This window comes from Mytilus trossulus, chromosome 12 (genome assembly GCF_036588685.1).
Source record: "Mytilus trossulus isolate FHL-02 chromosome 12, PNRI_Mtr1.1.1.hap1, whole genome shotgun sequence".
NCBI lineage: Eukaryota > Metazoa > Mollusca > Bivalvia > Mytilida > Mytilidae > Mytilus > Mytilus trossulus.
This window is the reverse complement of record NC_086384.1, coordinates 36,336,181-36,361,143: the sequence shown is the minus strand read 5'-3', so window position 1 is coordinate 36,361,143 and position 24,963 is coordinate 36,336,181. Positions and strand designations below refer to the sequence as shown.

The following is a 24,963-nucleotide window of genomic DNA, read 5'->3' as shown; positions in this document are numbered from 1 at the left end:
ATCTAGTTTAAAAAATGTGTGGCGTGACCCGGTCAACCAACCAAGATGGCCGCCACGGCTAAAAATAGAACATAGGGGTAAAATGCAGTTTTTGGCTTATAACTCAAAGACCAAAGCATTTAAAGCAAATCTGACATGGGGTAAAAATGTTTATAAGGTCAAGATCTATCTGCCCTGAAATTTTCAGATGAATCGGTCAATCGGTTGTTGGGTTGCTGCCCCTGAATTGGTAATTTTGAGGAAATTTTGCTGTTTTTGGTTATTATCTTGAATATAATTATAGATAGAGATAAACTGAAAACAGCAATAATGTTCAGCAAAGTAAGATCTACAAATAAGTCAACATGACCAAAATAGTCAGTTGACCCGTTTAGGAGTTATTGCCCTTTATAGTCAATTTTTAACCATTTTTCGTTAATTAAAGTAATCTTTTACAAAAATCTTCTCCTCTGAAACTACTTGGCCAAATTAATCCAAACTTGGCCACAATCATATTTGGGGTATCTAGTTTAAAAATGTGTGGCGTGACCTGGTCAACCAACCAAGATGGCCGCCACCGCTAAAAATAGAACATAGGGGTAAAATGCAGTTTTGGGCTTATAACTCAAAAACCAAAGCATTTTGAGGAAATCTGACATGGGATAAAAATGTTTATCAGGTCAAAAACTATCTGATCTGAAATTTTCAGATGAATCGGTCAATCAGTTGTTGGGTTGCTGCCCCTGAATTGGTAATTTTGAGGAAATTTTGCTGTTTTTGGTTATTATCTTGAATATTATTATAGATAGAGATAAATTGTAAACAGCAATAATGTTCAGCAAAGTAAGATCTACAAATAAGTCAACATGACCAAAATGGTCAGTTGAACCCTTTAGGAGTTATTGCCCTTTATAGTCAATCTTTAACCATTTTTCATAAATCTAAGTAATCTTTTACAAAATCTCCACTGAAACTACTAGGCCACAATCATCTTTGGGGTATCTAGTTTGAAAAATGTGTCCGATGACCTGGCCATTCAACCAAGATGGCCGCCACGGCTAAAAATAGAACATAGGGGTAAAATGCAGTTTTTTGCTTATAACTATGAAACCAAAGCATCTAGAGCAAATCTGACAAGAAGTTAAATTGTTAATCAAGTCAATATCTATCTGCCCTGAATTTTTCAGATGAATTGGACAACTGGTTGTTGGGTTGCTGCCCTCCAATTGGTAATTTTTAAAGAAATTTTGCCGTTTTTGGTTATCTTGAATACTATTATAGATAGCGATAAACTGTAAACAGCAATAATGTTCAGCAAAGTAAGATCTACAAATAAGTCAACATGACCTAAATGGTCAATTGACCCCTTAAGGAGTTATTGCCCTTTATAGTCAATTTTTAACAATTTTCATTAATTTGGTAAATTTATGTAAATTTTTACCAAAATAGTTCTCTGCTACTAATGGGCAAAGTTCATGATAGATATAATTGTAAGAAGCAAAATCGTTCAGTAAAGTAAGAACTTCAAACACATCACCATCACCAAAATACAATTTTGTCATGAATCCATTTGTGTCCTTTGTTTAATATGCACATAGACCAAGGTGAGCGACACAGGCTCTTTAGAGCCTCTAGTTCTGTTGCATTTGGCAAATATTTATTAGTAGATATTTGGCAAATAACGCATTATTCCCAATAACTCTTAAGCCTATTCCTTTTTGGAACTGAGTGAGTAAACTTAACAGGACTCGTGTCCATTATTTTCCGGGTTATTACGGGGGTGTACCAATGTGGTTTAAAATTAGTTTATTCAACAAAATCAACAAGAAATAAAACAACTAAAAAACACTAACACATACAATTTATATACTCAGTCAAAAACTAGACATTGACAATGATATAAATATGTCTTACTATAGATTAAAATAAAGAAAATACAGTTTTATTTTCTGGGGAAAAACAGCAAATCATAAGTAAATCAATATAATGTATATACAACTCGTCTAGCGGGACGGCTGCAGTGCAGGCGATTTGGTGCCACGATATCACAGTAGCATGGGTTCGAATCCCGGCGAGGGAAGAACCAAAAATTTGCGAAAGCAAAGTTACAGATCTAACATTGTTGGGTTGATGTTTAGACGAGTTGTATATACATTATGTACACAGCCATGTATCACCATCATTGATGGCGATCCGATGGATACATCTGTTGTAGGATTTCACTGACTCAGACGTACTTATGAATATAATTATTTTCTGTGACTGTATCTTACATTGCTTTGTAGGATCCTTTACTATAGATATTTTAGCTGATCTGTAACAATAACATCTTCAGGCCTTATATATCATGTACTGTAGTACGCCGCTAGATTAAAACTGACGTGGAAAGTTAACACATGCCCACCGGAAGCTCTTTTTTTGAGAGCCCAGGTGGTCGTGTGGTCTAGCGGGACGGCTGCAGTGCAGGCGATTTGGTGCCACGATATCACAGTAGCATGGGTTCGAATCCCGGCAAGGGAAGAACCAAAAATTTGCGAAAGCAAATTTACAGATCTAACATTGTTGGGTTGATGTTTAGACGAGTTGTATATACATTATGTACACAGCCATGTATCACCATCATTGATGGCGATCCGATGGATACATCTGTTGTAGGGTTGTCACTGACTCAGACGTACTTATGAATATAATTATTTTCTGTGACTGTATCTTACATTGCTTTGTAGGATCCTTTACTATAGATAATTTAGCTGATCTGTAACAATAACATCTTCATGCCTTATATATCATGTACTGTAGTACGCCGCTAGATTAAAACTGACGTGGAAAGGTAACACAAGCCCACCGGAAGCTCTATTTTTGAGAGCCCAGGTGGTCGAGTGGTCTAGCGGGACGGCTGCAGTGCAGGCGATTTGGTGCCACGATATCACAGTAGCATGAGTTCGAATCCCGGCGAGGAAAGAACCAAAAATTTGCGAAAGCAAATTTACAGATCTAACATTGTTGGGTTGATGTTTAGACGAGTTGTATATACATTATGTACACAGCCATGTATCACCATCATTGATGGCGATCCGATGAATACATCTGTTGTAGGGTTGTCACTGACTCAGACGTACATATATAATATATATATATACACCAATTATGAATTATTTTTATGACCCAACGATGTCGCCTAAAAGTGAAAGAGGGGCAAAAGATACCAAAGGAACATTCAAACGCATAAGTAAAAATAAACTGACAAAGCCATGCCTAAAAAGGAAACAAACAAAGAGAACACTCATCACAACATAGAAAACTAAACGAATCCCACCTAAAAGTGGGGATGATCTCGTGATAGGGCAAGGGCGGATCCAGCCATTTTAAAAAGAGGGTTCCTAACCCAGGACAAAGGAGTGGTTCCAACTACATGTCCCCTTTCAAATGCATTGATCGTCCTAAAAAATGAGGGGGTTCCAATCCCCGTCCCCCTGGAAACGGCACTGAAGGGAGTAGAGTCTCAATCGAAGTTCACACTTAAAATTTTCATAAAATCCTGTATCACACATAACACATTATTTTGCGTCTTTTTGACGGGACAGAGTGGAGCGGTTATAGACCTTTCCCCGTTGGTGACACAATTACAAAGATTTCTTAACCGTCTTGCTGTCACACGGACATATGTGTCCATCACCAATACATGTAGCTTGTCACACGAACACATATGTCCTTTTCAATGGCAAAATCACTGGTTTTAATTTTTATGATTACAAAGCTGTTTCCGAAATAAACCTCCTCGTAAATGATATAAAGTAAAATTTGAATATGTAATGTAGCAATTTCTTAATTTGTGTACTTTTAAAACAAGTCAAAATGTCTGAATTGTAATTTTAAAGACGTCACATTGTGCATTTTGAATTTTGAAAATGAAACAAAATACTGTGAACGTCATAAACTACATGTATTGTGTCGTACGTAACGTTGTATGAAATTTGAATCTTGCAAAAAGAGGGTTAAACACAGAAAAATGTGATGCTGATTATATGTTTATATTCTTTGTTTATTTATGATTCGGTTAAAACTAGCTACATTTTGTAGTTAAGACAGGTTTCACTGTAAAGTGCAGTAAACACAACATGTTTTGGGGCTCACAATATCTACTCAATGATATGTGAAGCATTGAAACACATTGTAAATCAGGTACAATGTATCTTGGGGAAAAAAATAATTTGTAAAATACATGTGATGCATCTAATTAGCTTTTATTGATTTCTATCATGTTTTGTATGTTTAAAAAAGTTGTTTCATGTACTGTACATAACGTGTACACTGCATGCAGTGATAAGTACAGGAACACTTTTTCTTTATTTTTGTAAAAAAAGCTTTTTGATTATTTCAGCTCAGAAGTAGTGTAACTGCCTTTGTAAACACCAAGGGAAAAAGTTCCAATATAGTCCTGCAGATATAGAGCAAAATTGCTCACTTTATGAGGAAAGCATGAAACTTTGCACAGTAATTATTGGTAGTATACCCTTTGATTTTAGCTACATGTATGGACCCACTCAGAAAAATCCAATATGGCTGCCATTTTCAAGATGGCGGGAAAACGTTAAAAATATCAAGATTGTCCGCAATTTATTTTAAATTATTTCGGAAATTGAAGTAATGATCCTTCAAAAATGGCCTTTATCTTTTTGAATTTGTTATGAATTAATTTTTAAACATAAAGAAAATAGTTTAGTTTTTCCTAGAACGCATACATTTGCAAATATGGCTGCATATACAAAACAAAAACAGTGAAAATCAAAATGTTAATCAATATTTAAGATGTTATTGTAATTGTTCTTTCATCGCTTTTAATTTTAATGGTTTGCATGAATAAGTTATAGCAAGTCGATTGAACATCGATTTAGGTCGGTTAAATGCGGTGGCATATTAGGTAACTTCTCTGAACTTTTAGGCAGTGCAGAGGGCACCTTGTCTAGTTTTTCGTTGATGCAATGTTGTACGTCACTTATCGGGTTTCATTTTTCGTGCTCATTGTATCGTCGAATTATTCTATGAAATCAATATAGCATGTATAGGTGTAGCTTTCTTCAGGCGGATGTGACGATTGCCATCATTTGAAATGGTTGTGGGACAACTATTTCCTTTTTCAACTAGTCAGGGGGCATGGTTATTGAAAGAACTCCTGGTCAGCACTTTTATTATTTGTATGGTAATAGTCAGAGTTTGGCGGAACTATGATTCTTTGTTTTAAGCAAAATTGTTGAGTTGAAATCTCACCTTCACTATTAACAAATGCCGCGTGTATTACTTTTTTGTTGATTGTAAGTGTGTGAGTACTCAGATTTATCACTGCGCTCAGTGTGTCCAAAATATCTAGCCCAATTATAAAATTGTCTGTTAAGGCACGGGTAGTAAGGTCGTCATATCGAGGAGCGTTTAGTACAGTGATTTTGTCATAGTTTGAATAAGTTTGACATGACGGTGTTAAGTCTTTTTGATGACAATCAATGCAAAAATGTAAACATTGGGATATTTTGTAAACGGAATTTCTGATCATTAATTCAAACTGGTAAGTACTTTTGTATAAAGTAAATATATTAGTACATCACAAGTTGTATCATATGGTTAATGATTTAACACAGAACAAAGCTTGCGTATGTCAAAATTTAAAACTTGCTAATTGGTTTATCGTGCATAAAAAAAGTTATTTTCTTACAGTCTGTTACATCACATATATCTTCGTGATATAACTCTGCGGTCAATTATTCTGAAAAATACCTACTTTTGCAATAAATTCAAAATTACTGAAATATCTGTGTCATGGTTTGGTTCATTCGTGTCATGGTTAAGTTCATGTTCGACATGGTTCAGTCATGTAATTCTTGTCGTGTATAATGAAGAGTAACTATCAAAATTAACAAAAATCGTTCCATTTGAAACACAAAAGGACATAAGAACGCACATACAATGTTGTAATATGTTATAAGTAGATGCAATATGATTGCCAGTGATATAACTATCCACCTGAGATCAAATGACGTAGATGTAAGCAGCTATTTGTCATCAAGAGGCCTTCAACATTCAACAATCAGTAAAACCATATTTCTTAGCAAGATATAAAAGGCTGCGACAAAATTCAATGTATAGGAATTCCAATTTGAAAACCATCAGTCTAATATCTGTCCAAAATAAATAGCAAAAAAGTATACATAGTTACAAACGATATTCCCAGCATTACAGACACTTAAGTGGAGATAGTATAAACAAAATAATGTGGAGTAAAACATGCTTACGGGCTCCCCAACCTCTTGTTCTCCTTAACCATGCCACACATGTAAAACTCACCAGATCGGGTTTAAATATGCAAAAAATTAAGTAACAGAAACACTAAAAACACAAATAAAGTACTGATATTTAGTGGGACCTAGTTTTAAACAAAATAACAAATGATAAAAAGTCATGATTCTAAGATAGCTTCTTTTAAATTTCAGGATGGAATTCTGCTGCCAATATTGTGAGCATCTTTGGATTATGTCTAGCAATAAATAACTTATATATATCTAACACTGTAGTTTCATGGAATAGCATTATATGAAAAATATTGACAGTCCTATTTTTCAATATTTGTTTCTTAATTTTTAAATCTTTTATTGCCGCAGTCATATTATAAACTTGAAGACAAGAACTAATTAAACAATACTACGTTTATTTATTTCAGCATCCATGCAGTGTTTGACCAACCCCGAAAATCTAATGCTAAACGTAAAAGTGCAACCCATATGATGAATTTGCACATGGTGCTCAACAAATTCGTCAGTACCATAAAAGAGCATGTTATGATATCTAAAAATGTCATTATCTTGAAAATGAGACATATATCATTTGAACTTTATGAATGCTAGAAATGAATCAGTATCACCAACAGCTTCAAATGACACGTCTAAAGGAGCAATAGTCCTAAGTCAGGAATCTGATGTGCAGTAGTTGTCGTTTGTTAATGTAATATATACGTGTTTCTCGTTTCTCGTTTTGTTTATATAGATTAGACCGTTGGTTTTTTCGTTTGAATGGTTTTACACTAGTAATTTTGGGGCCCTTTATAGCTTGTTGTTCGGTGTGAGCCAAGGCTCCGTGTTGAAGGCCGTACTTTAACCTATAATGGTTTAATTTTTAAATTGTTATTTGGATGGAGAGTCTCATTGGCACTCACACCACATCTTCCTATATCTATAATAGATGCAATTGCCTCCGAAAAATTGTATGAGTCCAATGCAATGCATTTGTGTAAAATTTGGAGCCTTAACGTGTAAATAAATAACGAAAAAAAAATAATTATGAATTTGACTGCGTTGTTTTTATGCTAAACATATTTAGTTACACAAATTGAAAAGAAGTTATAAATTACGAAATCCTGAAAATATAAGTTTTCATCACAGACACCAAACAGGAATTCATAAGTGCATACTATTGTGAAACGAAGGGTTTTACACATTTAATTTCAAAAACATATTTACCGAATTCCGAAGTTGCGACTCACCAAAAATGTTCAGAACCTAGTGACGTGACAAGTTGTCCTATGTCATACCTTACTGTTTTACGCTATACTGAGAATATTTTGATGGTTTCGGATCTCTGGTTGTCTCTGTCCAATTTATTTACCCGTTTTATAGAAACAGGCAGATACAGAGTTTGGCCTATTTGATTTATCCTATTGTTGAAGAATTCATATGTTTGTGTTGTTGGTTTGCTGTCACATTTATGTATTTCCGGCGTCATCTTACATTTGATATTACCTGGTAAATTGAAAATCAAATAATCAAAAATGATAAACGGCAAATATAAAGTATATATAAGTTTTTTTGCAGATAGTATAGAAACTATATTACATAAAAAGTAAAATATTTGAAATAATTGAAATACACGATATAAAAAAAGAAGATGTGGTATGATTGCCAATGAGAAAACTATCCACAAAAGACCAAAATGACACACACATTAACAACTATAGGTCACCGTACGGCTTTCAACAATGAGCAAAGCCCATACCACATAGTCAGCCATCAAAAGCCCGGATTAGACAATGTAAAACAATTCAAACGAGAAAACTTACGGCCTTATTTATGTAAAAAAAATGAATGATGCATTTATACAATATTAAATGAACACGATGCATTTATACAATATTGCAAAGATTTTTATTGATTCGTAATAATAATTGATAAACTTGAACATTATATCGGCTTATATCCAAAATTGGAGTTGTGATCTTTCATATTTTAAATTCGAACTTTGAAAGTACTTTTTATTGTAATTTCACCTATTATAGTTTTAAAACCAATAAAACTGTTGTCCATGTCACTCGTAACTATTCGGTTTCGTAAATGGTTGAAGACTTCTGGTGTCCTCTTAATATCTTTTGGTTAGTTTTGTAGTTGGGTTACTGTATCATGGACCTATAACCCCAAATCTTCTTTTATTCATCATAAACTGGTTCAAAATTAAAAATAAAGAAAAACCAACAAATGTATAGTTAACAAGAAAAGAAAATGAAAAACAAGAATTACTTTTTGACTGGCTGCCACTTTTGAGTAGAAGTCTTTAGTTATTTGAATAGCGATGCCGCCCATGATATCACCGGCAGAGTCAGTGAAACAGAAGCAACCCTTTGTCTATATTTTTTGTAAAATTATATCGAAAGCAAGTTTAAAAGAGCAGTGACTTTTTAATTTATATTGTAGAAAACTTACGAAAAGTAACATCACATGTTTTATTTACGCTTTGACGATTACACCCACTAAATTTGGTTCAATAGGCATTTTTTTCTTCTCAGGCAGTTAAGATATAGTGTAACTTCGTTCAATAACAGGCGCTATCAATCAAATTTTCAGTATAAAAGTGAAACACATATATATTTATTTCGTTCTAAACCATGACAATCTTGACCAAAACCATGACGAATTTCTAGACTCTTAACCGAACCATGTCAATCTCTTAACCAAACGATAGCAATTCCGATATCTTGCTTATTCTGCGTTAATTTCGTGGAAAAAAAAATCCAATATAGATCGTTTGACCTCCAATACAGATTCAAGCATCTTATTTGCTTTTTATCTGCTCGTGTGACTAGAACTGAGGCAATAGTTTTGGGAAGCAACATAAACTAACCATGTCAAAACTATGACAAAATCACTGTACTAAACGCTCCTCGATATGACGACCTTACTACCCGTGTTTTTTATCAGATCCAATCAATAACAGAGAGGCGAACGATACCAAACGGTCATTCAAACTCATAAGACTCATGACTCCTCTGTAAAAATTTTACAGACAAACAATACTTGTATTTTTGTCCATCTGATGAGTTAAGCCTTTTTCAACTGATTTTTATAGTTCGTTCTTATGTTGTACTATTATACCACTGTCCCAGGCTAGGGGAGGGTTGGGATCCCGATAACATGTTTAACCCCGTCACATTATCTATGTATGTGCCTGTCCCAAGTCAGGAGCCTGTAAATTTAGTGGTTGTCGTTTGTTTATGTGTTACATATTTGTTTTTCGTTGATTTTTTGTACATAAATAAAGCCGTTAGTTTTCTCGTTTGAATTGTTTTACATTGTCTTATCGGGGCCTGTTATAGCTGACTATGCGGTATGGGCTTTGCTTATTGTTGAAGGCCGTACGGTGACCTATAATTGTTAATTTCTGTGTCATTTTGGTCTTTTGTGGATAGTTGTCTCATTGGCAATCATACCACATCTTCTTTTTTTATATGTAGGATAAAAAAAACACAGCGTAGAAAACTAAAGACTGAGGTACCCACACCCCGCCAAAACTAGGAGTAATCTCTGGTGCTTCAGAAAGGTAAGCAGATTCTTCTCCACATGCGACACCTTTTGTGTTCCTCATGTTAGTACAAACCTGGTAATATGCATAAACCGGAAGGTCACATTTGGGGACAAGAAGACAGCATTGAAGTTACATATCCGCTAGCATCTGTGAAACGGATATTCAATAACGGTCAACCAACTCGTGATGGACTCCGTATTATAACTTATGAAGGAATGACTTCATCTTCAAATTTTTTGTTTTAATAGCGTCATTGTGAGCAGCCAGCTGCCCTGGCTCTATTAAGGACATCATGATATGAAATACAAGCCCTTCAATATCGTACCAACTGTAAGGTATATTTATTCCTCATGCAAGATTCATTTCAACCACACATATTGAGGTACGTAGGGAAAACGGTGGTATTACATTTTCTTAGCATTAGGTTGGCCTTTTTAGTACCCAAGACAGGGCGTAGGAAGTCAACTGAAGAGCGCTGTGATTGTAAGGGTACATTATATTTTTATTGATCTATTAATAACTGCAGTGTGTATATTTACAATAAAAAATTTAAAACCTATTGAAATATTTTCTAGAGAATTATTCGAAAAGGCTTCCAAAATTTAAACTTTGGTGTAAAATTACGGTTGGCATGGATAACATAAACCAGCTCCGTTGGAAATTGGTCATGATACTATTTGGCTTCAATTTTTAAAATAGAATAATAAAGTACTAACACCACACATAACTGTTTTATCCAGGTTTTTATTATAAAAAGTGGTAAATTTAGGAAAATGTTAGTATTGTCGCCTACGGCAGAATAAATAGTACCGTTTTCCCCGTACAGTAACACAAAGCAATTCTACCGGACTAAACAGCAACAACTACCTCTAATACTATGTAATACATACCAGACTGAGTGTAGACCACGTGACTTAAAAACAACGAGGAATATACAAATTCTAATATTTTTATCGTCATTTCCCTTCGGTATCTTTTCACATTTAACATACATAAAATGACGACAGATTAGTCGGAAAAGATAAGATATATGCACTAATTGTACACATATAAGTGTTTGTAGAAACATACCGTTTTCTTGTAAAAAAATATGTTTTCCTTGGTTTTGAAACCTTTTAAAGCAGAAAATATTTGTTTTAATACATTTTATCGGAATCAAGGATTGAAGACCCACACAAACATATAATGGAAAAGGATATTATTCATGTACAGTATGTTATTATCTTGCTAGTGATTGACCAGCTGTTACTGGAAATTGAATCAGAAAATCAAACAGCTTTCTAAACCATTTTTTATTTAACATTTGTACATTGAAAATTGAATGTTTATTTTCTAAAAATATAGAACCGAGTTCAGTTTAGAAATCATGGAGACGTTGCAGTCTTTCTATAACGTCCTGATATGATATTTTAATTCTTTATTGTCACAGAAGTAAAGTGATACTTGTGACATAAAAAAAAAATAATGGAAAAAAACTGAGTTGAACACACAAAAAAATATCTATACAAGAAATAATAACAAAAAGTCCCCTGTCCTCAGTTCTAAAGACTGTTTCATAAAAGAACCTTTTTTTTAACATTTATATTTTATATTTGAAGGATTTATCACTTATCAGGACTACTTGTTTTAAATTCAGTTGTCACACTATTCGAGTAAATATCGGTAGTTCGTCAAGTTTCACACTATAATTACGCAAATATTCAGGGCCATTAATAACCAGTCCATCTATTGATGCCCTCCATCTGCCAAGAGGTAAATATATGTCTCTTGAAATTGCTCCCTGTTCTAAAACAGGTGCTACAAGTGTGTTATTTCCAAGCAAAAATTCGGAGTCAATTATTTGACATTCTTTATCCAGCGGTGATATCCACCACAAAGGGCGAATAATAGGAGCCCCTGTCCGAACGGATTCTTCGGCCAGTTCAATTATAAGATCAGAATATTGTTCGTGCAACTGTACAAATTTTCGGGATATTTTGACAACTTCCTCGTCGTACTGCCAAGGTACAATAGAAAACTGCATTGCCGGAAGTAGTGCAGTAGCCTCTAACCATCTTATAAATAACTCACGATCTGGTTTGTTCCCTTCATATGCATTTCCTCCAATCATATCAGGCAATACGAATGGATATCCGAGTAAACCGAATGTCAATGCAGTGCTGATCAGTGTTTTTAATCCATTTTTATTTTCCCAGTTCGAATTTTTATCAAGCATGCGTACAAATACTGGCAAATGTTGTGTTCTGACACCAACTCGAACTTCTTGATGTCGAACTTCAGTATCAGAGGCATAAGCTAACTCCGCCCATTTAGTTGGATAGAAATTTGGACTGCCGTAAGCGGTTTCGAAAATATTTGGCAACCAGTTTGTTTCACCTGCATCAAATTTGAATGAGCTTATATTGTATGTTTTCTGTAAAATTTGTAATTTTGTAATAAACCACTGCACTGCATCCTTATTCGAAACATCTAAAATCCCCGCTGCATCCCCGTCCCACCATGAAACAAGAGCCGGTACTTGCGAATCATATTGTCTTACAAGAAAGAATTTATCTTTCGCTACTTGGAATGTTAATGAATCAATATTGAAGAATGGATGGACCCAAATAGTCACTCTAAATCCCATTGTATTGAGTTGTTTAACCATTTCAGTTGCATTAGGAAATTTATTGACATTAAAAACCATATCACCATATTTCGGTGTCCAATCATCGTCTATTTCTACTTGTGAATGTGAAAAATTATATTTTAAAATATTTGAAGCAAACTCTATCACAGTTGTTTGATTTATATCTTTATGGTATTGAGCCCATGTTGACCAAATCGGATACTTGAATAATTTTCTATCAGGAATATCCGAGGGTTTGGAAAATGACGCCGACATAAAATCGTGAATCTTCCGAACGTTATCAGCGACGCAAATTGTGTAAGACAAATGAGGAAAACCTCCTTTGATGTTCGTATATGGATACTTTTCATATTTAGCCATCAGACAGATTTGTTTATCGGACGTTTGGTTGATGCTAATATAAAGCGGAACATCGCTACTAATGTTTATCCCTACTCCTTGTGAATTGAGGAAATAACGTTCCTGTACACCTCCAATGCGTTTAGCGTATGAATCATTAGCAACAAAGGCAGAGAGCTTCATTGTCGTTTGCTCCAAAGGCCAGAACTGGTTCCAATCTTCGTAACCACCGTACCAGTGCGCATTATCTAAATCGAAACAATCTAACAAAATTTGATCAGAGCAAGCACGTGTCCTCCAATGTATATCATAGCACTCAGCAGATGCATATTTATTATAAGATATAAGTAAGTCTTTTGTACCAATCCAGTCTAGACATAGAACATTATCGGAACTCCCGCAGTCCTCAGCAACAACTTTTTTACTTCCGGTATTAGCTAATTGTCCGGATAGACGAACATCTGTATTTGATTTTTTTATTTTAAAATTCCAGGTATATTTTTCAAGTTGTAAATTCCCAACAACATACTCGTCTGCAATATGAGGTTCCTCGTTATCATTTCGTCCAACTTGCCAGGCAACTATTCCAACAATTGCGCTGAGCAATATCAATGAAAGCAAGGCGATACCAACTTTCATTCTTCCATTAATTTTTCTCCCGGACATCAAAACTCCTGAAATGTTTGAATTATATGTTACAGTGATATGCAGTGAAGTTTAGCATTTGATAGTTCATTGATAACAGTCTGGCGTATCATAAACAAACAACTTGTAACGTCTCATTTCATTGGCCGAAAGATTTAAATACAACAGCAATGTAGTCAGTCTAGTCAGTGTTCACGTGAATTGACACAGGTGACCGACAATGGAATTTACTATGTTACTACGAACGTAAAAACAATGATTTGTATAGTTTATAAACCTTTTAGGGCCAAAAGATTTAAATAAATGTTTTGCTAACTTCAAATAGTGGGGTCGAAAAAGTATACTGATATTCTAAGTTCTTTATGCATGCAGCAACTCAATTATCTTGTACCCGGCATGATGAGAAATATAAGGATAAAATAAAATACATGTGCCGCTTTTATACGGATGAATAAATGAACCACTTTTAATTTCTTTCATACCTACGATAGGTTATAATCCTTACAATGTCGTAGTCACTTATAAAGTATTTCATAATACTGATCCTGCTTTACAATAATTAATGATGGGTTGCACTGACATTCCTCCTTTATTATTTTCATGCTAAAACATACACACAGTAGCTACCATAAAAGGAGGAAGTTGTTCCCCAAAGATAGAAACAAAATAACTAATCGTATCATTTGTGCACCTGAATGAATTCAGTGAAGATTATTTCTTTCGCATAAAATAATAATACTTGTGAGAAATGTCGTAGTTTATAAGGAACAACTCCCGTTTGAATTGTTTTGACATTGTCATTTCGGGGCCTTTTATAGCTGACTATGCGGTATGGGCTTTGCTCATTATTGAAAGCCGTACGGTGACCTTTAGTTGTTAATTTCTGTGTCATTGTGGTCTCTTGTGGAGAGTTGTGGCATTGGCAATCATACCACATCTTCTTTATTACATATAAATGTACTGTGTTCGATTATGAATGGGTGAATATTTATTTTTTAAATTTATACTGTAACAATAAAGTTGCATAACATTGTTAAACAATCCGCTAAAGTATATGTAGTATGTATTCGTATTTGAAATAAAATACAAAACGAAACGTGTATATGATAAACTGATAAAAAAAATTATCAAGAAATTAAGGACGACTAAATGTATGTACAAGATGAAACTCACCTTTTTATAAATACATTTAAATGATTTAATGAATACATACATTGTTTGTTTCTATTTACATAGATATAGGAAGATGTGGTGTGAGTGTCAATAAGACAACTCTCCATCCAAATAACAATTTATAAAAGTAAACCACTATAGGTCAATGTAAGGCCTTCAATACGGAGCCTTGGCTCACACTGAACAACAAGCTATAAAGGGCCCCAAAATTACTAGTGTAAAACCATTCAAACGGGAAAATTTACAATATATAATTTACGTTCGTTTTTTCAACCGAGAATAGCATAACCTCATGAATTATATCGTTTGTATAAACTTCATTTAATTATCCGCTGTGCCATGATTGGCCATCTCCATTTTTTCTTAACAAAGCGTGTTACATGTTATGAATTTACTTACAATTTCGGAATTTATTTTTTTCCTTCAAGTTAATGGAATCAGAAAAAAAATCACTATTCTATGAAGAATATCTAAAACTTGGCAAACAATATGAAAAGTGTTTGTAGTAAAGTATACAGTTTCATTTTTCAAGTACAACGTTAATTCATCGAGTTTATTGAGTAAAAGAGAAGGCAGGATAAGCAACTTGGGTGTGTCAATGAAAAAAATATGTGAATTGAGTTTTTTTTTATCCTACATTAAACTTTTGATGTCGTCCCTTGATTTAGAGGAGATATTTAAATTGAATATTTTAACTGTTGAGATTTTTAAAAAGTTTAAACTTTACTACCAATTAATTGCAGAAAATTATAACACAAATGAATTTCACATGCACATTTATAAAGCTAGAATTGTATGCGAATACGACGACAGAAGCTTTAGACGACCTTGACCAGCTACGTGAATATTAATCAGCCCATTCAACGTTAAAGTACATGTGTTCTATTTTTGCAGGTGTGAGGTCGAAGGTTTGTATTGACCAATGAAAACGATCGTTCCTTAGAGAGTTAATCTAATAAAGTTTGTTTGTCTAATTATGTCGCACGACCTATCGCGAAGCTTGGCCGCAGTTGGGTATATTACCGCCAACAAAGTGACAAAACAAGCAGACAAAACATGTCTGTATTTCATCGAAAAGTAGTCGAAAATAAAAGACGAGCATTGAACCGACTTCGCATGTGTATAATTTAAGCTTAGAGTTTATCGAAATCATTTAAAAACCGCAATAGTTGAGTGGGTTAAATAATTTATCATTACTTTTTCTTTTCCAGACCGACTTTTAACCACTGCTACTTGAAGTGCCTGCTTGATTGTCTAGGATGTATAGATACCAAGCCACTCTGAATTGCAATGGGGACGGTATTTTCAGTGTTCATGCAAAATATCTGTCCCTAACAAACAAATCTTATTTTCTAATGGAAGTACTAACTCCCGTTCCTATTGCATATCTTGCTTGTATAATTCAATTGTTAATTCAGTCTCATTGCGAATATGCATGAAATATTTGCCACTACACATTAAGCATGCAACACTCAATCTGTTAATTATTTAAAACAACTGTAATGATGAGCACAAACAAAATCATTTCCATTAGTTTATTGATAGCAACCGCGTGAATTAAGGTAAAAATAATCCAGATCAATGTTTTGTTTTTTATATATAATTGATCACATTACAGGTATTGATTTTCAGAACATGTATATAAAAAAAGAGTTTTAGACTCTTTTGTATATCACATTTTGGACATTTTTATATCTATTCATTTTTGAAAATTTATGTTTAGAATATGTTCAGACTTCATTAACAACATTTTGAGTAGGTTCGAATTCTGTTTATTGTATACAAAATAGCATATTTTGTAGTCTACTTAGATATAGGAAGATGTGGTGTGAGTGCCAATGAGACAACTCTCCATCCAAATAACAATTTAAAAATTAAACCATTATAGGTTAAAGTACGGCCTTCAACACGGAGCCTTGGCTCACACCGAACAACAAGCTATAAAGGGCCCCAAAATTACTAGTGTAAAACCATTCAAACGGGAAAACCGACGGTCTAATCTATATAAACAAAACTAGAAACGAGAAACACGTATATATTACATAAACAAACGACAACTACTGTACATCAGATTTCATGCATGTTTGCTCCTTCAAAAGTGTTGCTGGTTGAATACTTATCAATCAGTTGATAAACATGTAACCAGGTTAAATAGTATGCTGGTAACCCGGTACAAATTGAAGTTTATTTATGCAGTGAGTTAACGAAAAGAGGGTGACACGCTCTTTGAAGTTTCCGAACTCTTATAACAACTCTTTGAGAGGTCCGTACGTGATCTGTTGCAAGGCTAAATTGTCTCTGTCCGATTTACCCTAATGTCTCGTGCCAATTTAAATTTCTCCGACCTTTATCCCGGACGCCTCTAGTACAGAACCTATTGTATTTTATGTTATTCGCCACTGGAAGTTATGCAACCAACAGTCAATCTATCGTTGAAATTGGTTGATCCAATTATTTGAATATCAAAGAGAAATCAACTTACCTTTTTTGACAATTTCGATAAAAGAATTCTCCGTACGGGATAACCAAGGTCGTTCGAATATTTAGTAATCGATTTTTGTTATCAAGAATAGGTAAAATTGATTGTACAAGTCTCAAAATGTTTTGAAACAGATTATAAATTATAACAAATACATTGTTTAACTGTGATAAAAAGTGCAAATAAGGTGAAGAAATACTATCAACAAGTGAACCTGTTACAAATGTAGATAAAATTGTTCCTTATATATGTACAAAGTGTATTTGAAGTGTTGTGTGCGTTTACAAAAAGGCACAGGTACGCAGAAATATTGGAGCTTTAAACGATTTTAAAGCATTACAACATGTTAGTTTTAAGAATAAATATATACTATAAAATCGTTGATCCTGGTAATCCATTTTTTTTTTATCTGAGTCACCGAAAACGTTATTTCTAAATGAACCCGTTTCACTTCGTATGTCCGTCCGTCAGACCGAAAGAAATCTTTCGACAATCGTTTGTATACCCCACCAACGATAGAAGATAGTAGATAGGCGATATGTTTTCTGGTCCGTCCTTTCGTCTGTCCCGCTTCAGGTTGAAGTTTTTGGTCGCGGTATTTTTTTATGAAGCTGAATTTCAATCAACTTGAAACTCAGTACACGTGTTTCCTATGATATGATCTGTCAAATTTTTACTCCAAATTAGAGTTTTGACCCCAAGTGCACGGTCTACAGAACATAGAAAATGAAAGTGCGAGTGTGACATTCGTGTACTGTGAAAACATTCGTGTTTGACTCATTAAACAAGGAAATTTTTGGCCAAACTTTTCTTGGCATCCATCCATCTTGGCAGTAGTGATATGGAATGACCAGTTTTTCTATGACCCGAATCATATGCATGCAGCGACGCATATCCAGACTCGTTATTAGTCTATTTTCAATAACAGTTAGTTTGTGTGGGATTTATATCTGGGTTTTTTTCCACTATGAATCATGGTTCTTCGTCACATTCTAGATTTGCATGGCCCAAATCAGGAGCATGTAGCTCAGTAATTGTAATTGGGTCATATCTGTCATATTTTTTGTTCTTATTGGGGAAGGATTAATTTACTAGACGTATACCCACTTCATTTGAACTGCGAATTTTTTTTGTCTAATAAGAATTCATACTATATCTCCTTATTTTTTTTATAAAGTTTACTAAACGAATGCACGCAGGTGTCAATAATTTAATTTTGGATGTAACGCGTCTACTGATTGGCTGAAGTTTTTTGTTGTCAGCCCATAGACATAATGTAGTCATGTGACCGTGTGATGTCATCAACGTTTTTCCGTAGTTTCTACGGTTTAAATGGAATTTAGAATTAAATTATAAGAAACGACTGTTATATGTGTTCTGTCTATTCGAAATAACATAACAAATGTGGTGCACACTGTAAAAATAACTCACGTTATTCAGTGTGCACCAAATTTTCTGTTATTTCTTCATAGACAGAAAAAAATATTACAGTCATTCCTTAATTATAAAATTGGACTTCCCATCAATGCAATAAGAAAACAAACAAAAAACCATCGAACATGTAATACAAACAGCTATACTATAGATTTCACATAATTATGCAGGATTCGTCTGAAAAGAGATAGAACAATTATCGTTTTCGGTCTTCTTCTAAACAGCATTTTGACTCGTGCTTTTTATTAAATTTTTGAAAAGAGCATAGTAAAATCTTCATTTTGGTAAATTATAAAAAAAATCTGATTCTGGTACAAAATGTTACACGCATTATTGCACGTTACATTTACAAACCTAACAACAAATGGAAGTTTTTAACGATCGACCTTCACTGGCTATACAACTGTTACCTTTGACCGGTCGGTCATTACAAAATTTGCAAAAACACATATTGAAACGAAAGCATTCTCTAAAGATAGTATATTTTAGATGAGACTCTATGGTAATATATACTTCATTTAGTCTGAGACTCTATGGTAATATATACTTCATTTAGTCTGAGACTCTATGGTAATATATACATCATTTAGTCTGAGACTCTATGGTAATATATGCATCATTTAGTCTGAGACTCTATGGTTATATATACTTCATTTAGTCTGAGACGCTATGGTAATATATACATCATTTAGTCTGAGACTCTAAGGTAATATATACATCATTTAGTCTGAGACTCCATGGTAATATATACTTCATTTAGTCTGAGACTCTATGGTAATATATACATCATTTAGTCTGAGACTCTATGGTTATATATACATCATTTAGTCTGAGACTCTATGGTAATATATGCTTCATTTAGTCTGAGACTCTATGGTAATATATGCTTCATTTAGTCTGAGACTCTATGGTAATATATGCATCATTTAGTCTGAGACTCTATGGTAATATATGCATCATTTAGTCTGAGACTCTATGGTTATATATACTTCATTTAGTCTGAGACGCTATGGTAATATATACATCATTTAGTCTGAGACTCTAAGGTAATATATACATCATTTAGTCTGAGACTCCATGGTAATATATACTTCATTTAGTCTGAGACTCTATGGTAATATATACATCATTTAGTCTGAGACTCTATGGTTATATATACTTCATTTAGTCTGAGACTCTATGGTTATATATACTTCATTTAGTCTGAGACTCTATGGTAATATATACTTCATTTAGTCTGAGACTCTATGGTAATATATACTTCATTTAGTCTGAGACTCTATGGTAATATATACATCATTTAGTCTGAGACGCTATGGTAATATATACTTCATTTAGTCTGAGACTCTATGGTAATATATACATCATTTAGTCTGAGACTCTATGGTAATATATGCATCATTTAGTCTGAGACTCTAAGGTAATATATACATCATTTAGTCTGAGACTCTATGGTTATATATACTTCATTTAGTCTGAGACGCTATGGTAATATATACATCATTTAGTCTGAGACTCTATGGTAATATATGCATCATTTAGTCTGAGACTCTATGGTAATATATACATCATTTAGTCTGAGACGCTATGGTAATATATACATCATTTAGTCTGAGACTCTATGGTAATATATGCATCATTTAGTCTGAGACTCTATGGTAATATATGCATCATTTAGTCTGAGACTCTATGGTTATATATACTTCATTTAGTCTGAGACGCTATGGTAATATATACATCATTTAGTCTGAGACTCTAAGGTAATATATACATCATTTAGTCTGAGACTCCATGGTAATATATACTTCATTTAGTCTGAGACTCTATGGTAATATATACATCATTTAGTCTGAGACTCTATGGTTATATATACTTCATTTAGTCTGAGACTCTATGGTTATATATACTTCATTTAGTCTGAGACTCTATGGTAATATATACTTCATTTAGTCTGAGACTCTATGGTAATATATACTTCATTTAGTCTGAGACTCTATGGTAATATATACATCATTTAGTCTGAGACGCTATGGTAATATATACTTCATTTAGTCTGAGACTCTATGGTAATATATACATCATTTAGTCTGAGACTCTATGGTAATATATGCATCATTTAGTCTGAGACTCTAAGGTAATATATACATCATTTAGTCTGAGACTCTATGGTTATATATACTTCATTTAGTCTGAGACGCTATGGTAATATATACATCATTTAGTCTGAGACTCTATGGTAATATATGCATCATTTAGTCTGAGACTCTATGGTAATATATACATCATTTAGTCTGAGACGCTATGGTAATATATACATCATTTAGTCTGAGACGCTATGGTAATATATACTTCATTTAGTCTGAGACTCTATGGTAATATATGCATCATTTAGTCTGAGACTCTATGGTTATATATACATCATTTAGTCTGAGACTCTATGGTTATATATACATCATTTAGTCTGAGACTCTATGGTAATATATACTTCATTTAGTCTGAGACTCTATGGTAATATATACTTCATTTAGTCTGAGACTCTATGGTAATATATACTTCACTTAGTCTGAGACTCTATGGTAATATATACATCATTTAGTTTGAGACTCTATGGTAATATATACATCATTTAGTTTGAGACTCTATGGTAATATATACTTCATTTAGTCTGAGACTCTATGGTAATATATACTTCATTTAGTCTGAGACTCTATGGTAATATATACATCATTTAGTCTGAGACTCTAAGGTAATATATACTTCATTTAGTCTGAGACTCTATGGTTATATATACTTATATTTAGTCTGAGACTCTATGGTAATATATACATCATTTAGTCTGAGACTCCATGGTAATATATACTTCATTTAGTCTGAGACTCTATGGTAATATATACATCATTTAGTCTGAGACTCTATGGTAATATATACTTCATTTAGTCTGAGACTCTATGGTAATATATACATCATTTAGTCTGAGACTCTATGGTAATATATACTTCATTTAGTCTGAGACTCTAAGGTAATATATACTTCATTTAGTCTGAGACTCTATGGTAATATATACTTCATTTAGTCTGAGACGCTATGGTAATATATACATCATTTAGTCTGAGACTCTATGGTAATATATACTTCATTTAGTCTGAGACTCTATGGTAACATATACTTCATTTAGTCTGAGACTCTATGGTAATATATACATCATTTAGTCTGAGACTCTATGGTAATATATACTTCATTTAGTCTGAGACTCTATGGTAACATATACTTCATTTAGTCTGAGACTCTATGGTAACATATACTTCTTTTAGTCTGAGACTCTATGGTAATATATACATCATTTAGTCTGAGACTCTATGGTAATATATACTTCATTTAGTCTGAGACTCTATGGTAATATATACTTCATTTAGTCTGAGACTCTATGGTAATATATACATAATTTAGTCTGAGACGCTATGGTAATATATACTTCATTTAGTCTGAGATTCTATGGTAATATATACATCATTTAGTCTGAGACTCTATGGTAATATATACTTCATTTAGTCTGAGACTCCATGGTAATATATACTTCATTAGTCTGAGACTCTATGGTAATATATACTTCATTTAGTGTGAGACGCTATGGTAATATATACATCATTTAGTCTGAGACTCTATGGTAATATATACATCATTTAGTCTGAGACGCTATGGTAATATATACATCATTTAGTCTGAGACGCTATGGTAATATATACTTCATTTAGTCTGAGACTCTATGGTAATATATGCATCATTTAGTCTGAGACTCTATGGTTATATATACATCATTTAGTCTGAGACTCTATGGTTATATATACATCATTTAGTCTGAGACTCTATGGTAATATATACTTCATTTAGTCTGAGACTCTATGGTAATATATACTTCATTTAGTATGAGACTCTATGGTAATATATACATCATTTAGTCTGAGACTCTAAGGTAATATATACTTCATTTAGTCTGAGACTCTATGGTTATATATACTTCATTTAGTCTGAGACTCTATGGTAATATATACATCATTTAGTCTGAGACTCTATGGTAATATATACATCATTTAGTCTGAGACTCTATGGTAATATATACTTCATTTAGTCTGAGACGCTATGGTAATATATACTTCATTTAGTCTGAGACTCTATGGTAATATATACTTCATTTAGTCTGAGACTCTATGGTAATATATACATCATTTAGTCTGAGACTCTATGGTAATATATACATCATTTAGTCTGAGACTCTATGGTAATATATACTTCATTTAGTCTGAGACTCTATGGTAATATATACATCATTTAGTCTGAGACTCTAAGGTAATATATACTTCATTTAGTCTGAGACTCTATGGTAATATATACTTCATTTAGTCTGAGACTCTATGGTAATATATACTTCATTTAGTATGAGACGCTATGGTAATATATACATCATTTAGTCTGAGACTCTAAGGTAATATATACTTCATTTAGTCTGAGACTCTATGGTTATATATACTTCATTTAGTCTGAGACTCTATGGTAATATATACATCATTTAGTCTGAGACTCTATGGTTATATATACTTCATTTAGTCTGAGACTCTATGGTAACATATACCTCATTTAGTCTGAGACTCTATGGTAATATATACTTCATTTAATCTGAGATGCAAGTTTTTTTTATTAGTTGCTGCTTTGACCTAGCTACCAGTTACTGAGAGTACTCTCAGATCTGAACTTAACATACACATAAGGAGTCTTTTTGTTGTTTAGATAACAAGTACCGTCAATGTCAACTTTTTGGTTTTGTTAATTGTAGTTCTATTTGTATCAATCTGATGAGTTATGCCTTTTGGAATTGATTTTTATAGTTAATGTTTTATAAATAGCAAAATTCTTCATTTGTGTAACAGTCAAACTTTCAGCTTCAACTGTATATCAGTACTTATAACAATGAAAATCATTATTAACGTTATTACTGTCAATTCAAAACCTAGTCGTAGGTATAACAATTTTTAATGATATCCTACTCACCAAATTACTGTAAACCAACTTGTTTTCGCGGATACTTTATTTCGCGTTTTCCTCTTTCTAGTCAACTTCACGGCTATTTAATTTCGCGATTTTCTAATTTACTTGATGTAGTTTGATAAGGATAGATCCAAAATTTATATAATCAAGACGATTAATTTTCGCGTTATTTTTCTACTCACGAAAGTAGCGAAAATAAATCGCTGTCGAAAATAGTTTGGTTTACAGTATATAACAAACTGGCTTCATACAAAGGTAAATCACAAACTGGTCGGTTTTATTATTTTCGGTTTCTCCTTGTCTTTGTTTTGATTTCAATATACAATTAGACACCTTATCATGCGTTGAGTGTTCTTTTTCCCATTCGATATTTCTGTGTTAGCTTTGGTGTCATACATTTCAATGAAGACTCAAATTATTTTCATACAAAGCCATATTCTTTGCAATACTTAAATTTTAATTATTTGGTGCTTATATTCTATTGGACACCTTCTTATCGCGCGTACTTTTCTCAGAATCGATACTTCTGTGTTAGCATTGACGTCACATATAAATGAGTACTCACATTTCATTTATACCATACCAACTTTTTTCCTTGTGTCTTTTTTCCGGTATTAATACTAAAGATCCGTTGACACATTGTTATGAGGGTATTGAAAGGAGGGGGTCTTTGGTGTCTATGATCTGACTTTTTCGCCCCTTTTTTTTTTATCTTAAATAATGGCACAGTAATTACTTGATAACTCTATTCTTGGCATTGCACTACTCTGTATTAATTTTTTTTAACCAGTTCTTTTTTTTTGCAGTTAATTTTATACTTTAGCACACCATTATTCTATATTCTTAATCCCCCCCCCCCCCATTTTTTCTTTATTTTTGTTCTCTCATTATTTTCTTCTATGTAAACCGCATTTACCTGCAGCACATATTTCAGTTTTGAGTCAGATCTCAATAAACACCAAACCGTCATATCTACATTTGTCTCTATACTTGTTACCTGTTCTCCGACGTCATTTCTTTGAGATTTATTTTTTTAATATGATAATTTGTAGCTCAAAAGCAGAACTATTGTTTTTTATAAATTAATTCATGATCTTTACAGACTCGGACGATATAGAACTTTACATACTGTATAATGCACTAGTGTTTTGTTAACGATTATTGTACCCTCTAGAGGTTATCTGGACTCGTTTTTATGCCCAACCTACGATAGAAGAGGGGCATTATAGTAGAGGAACATTATGTTAACGGGTCAGTGCGTCCGTGCGTCCGTTCGTCCGTTCGTCCCGCTTCAGGTTAAAGGTTTTTGGTCAAACTAAAGTTTTGACCCCAATTTTACGGTCCACTGCACAAAGAAAAAGATAGTGCGAAGCTCATGTTAATGTTTTTGTTAAAGTTTGTGGTCAAG

General features: G+C 33.3%; 1 protein-coding gene across 1 annotated transcript; it reads right to left on the bottom strand.

Moving 5' to 3' along the window:
• Nucleotides 1-11,353: 11,353 nt before the first annotated feature.
• LOC134692416 (myogenesis-regulating glycosidase-like) lies at nucleotides 11,354-13,423 on the bottom strand. Its single transcript, XM_063552867.1, has one exon. The coding sequence runs from the start codon at nucleotides 13,421-13,423 to the stop codon at nucleotides 11,456-11,458; it is 1,968 nt and encodes a 655-aa protein (XP_063408937.1). The 3' UTR covers nucleotides 11,354-11,455.
• Nucleotides 13,424-24,963: the final 11,540 nt, after the last annotated feature.

Excerpts from the sequence above, each read along its gene's own strand:
- LOC134692416 (XM_063552867.1), bottom strand. The coding sequence starts at position 13,423 with ATGAAAGTTGGTATCGCCTTGCTTTCATTGATATTGCTCAGCGCAATT.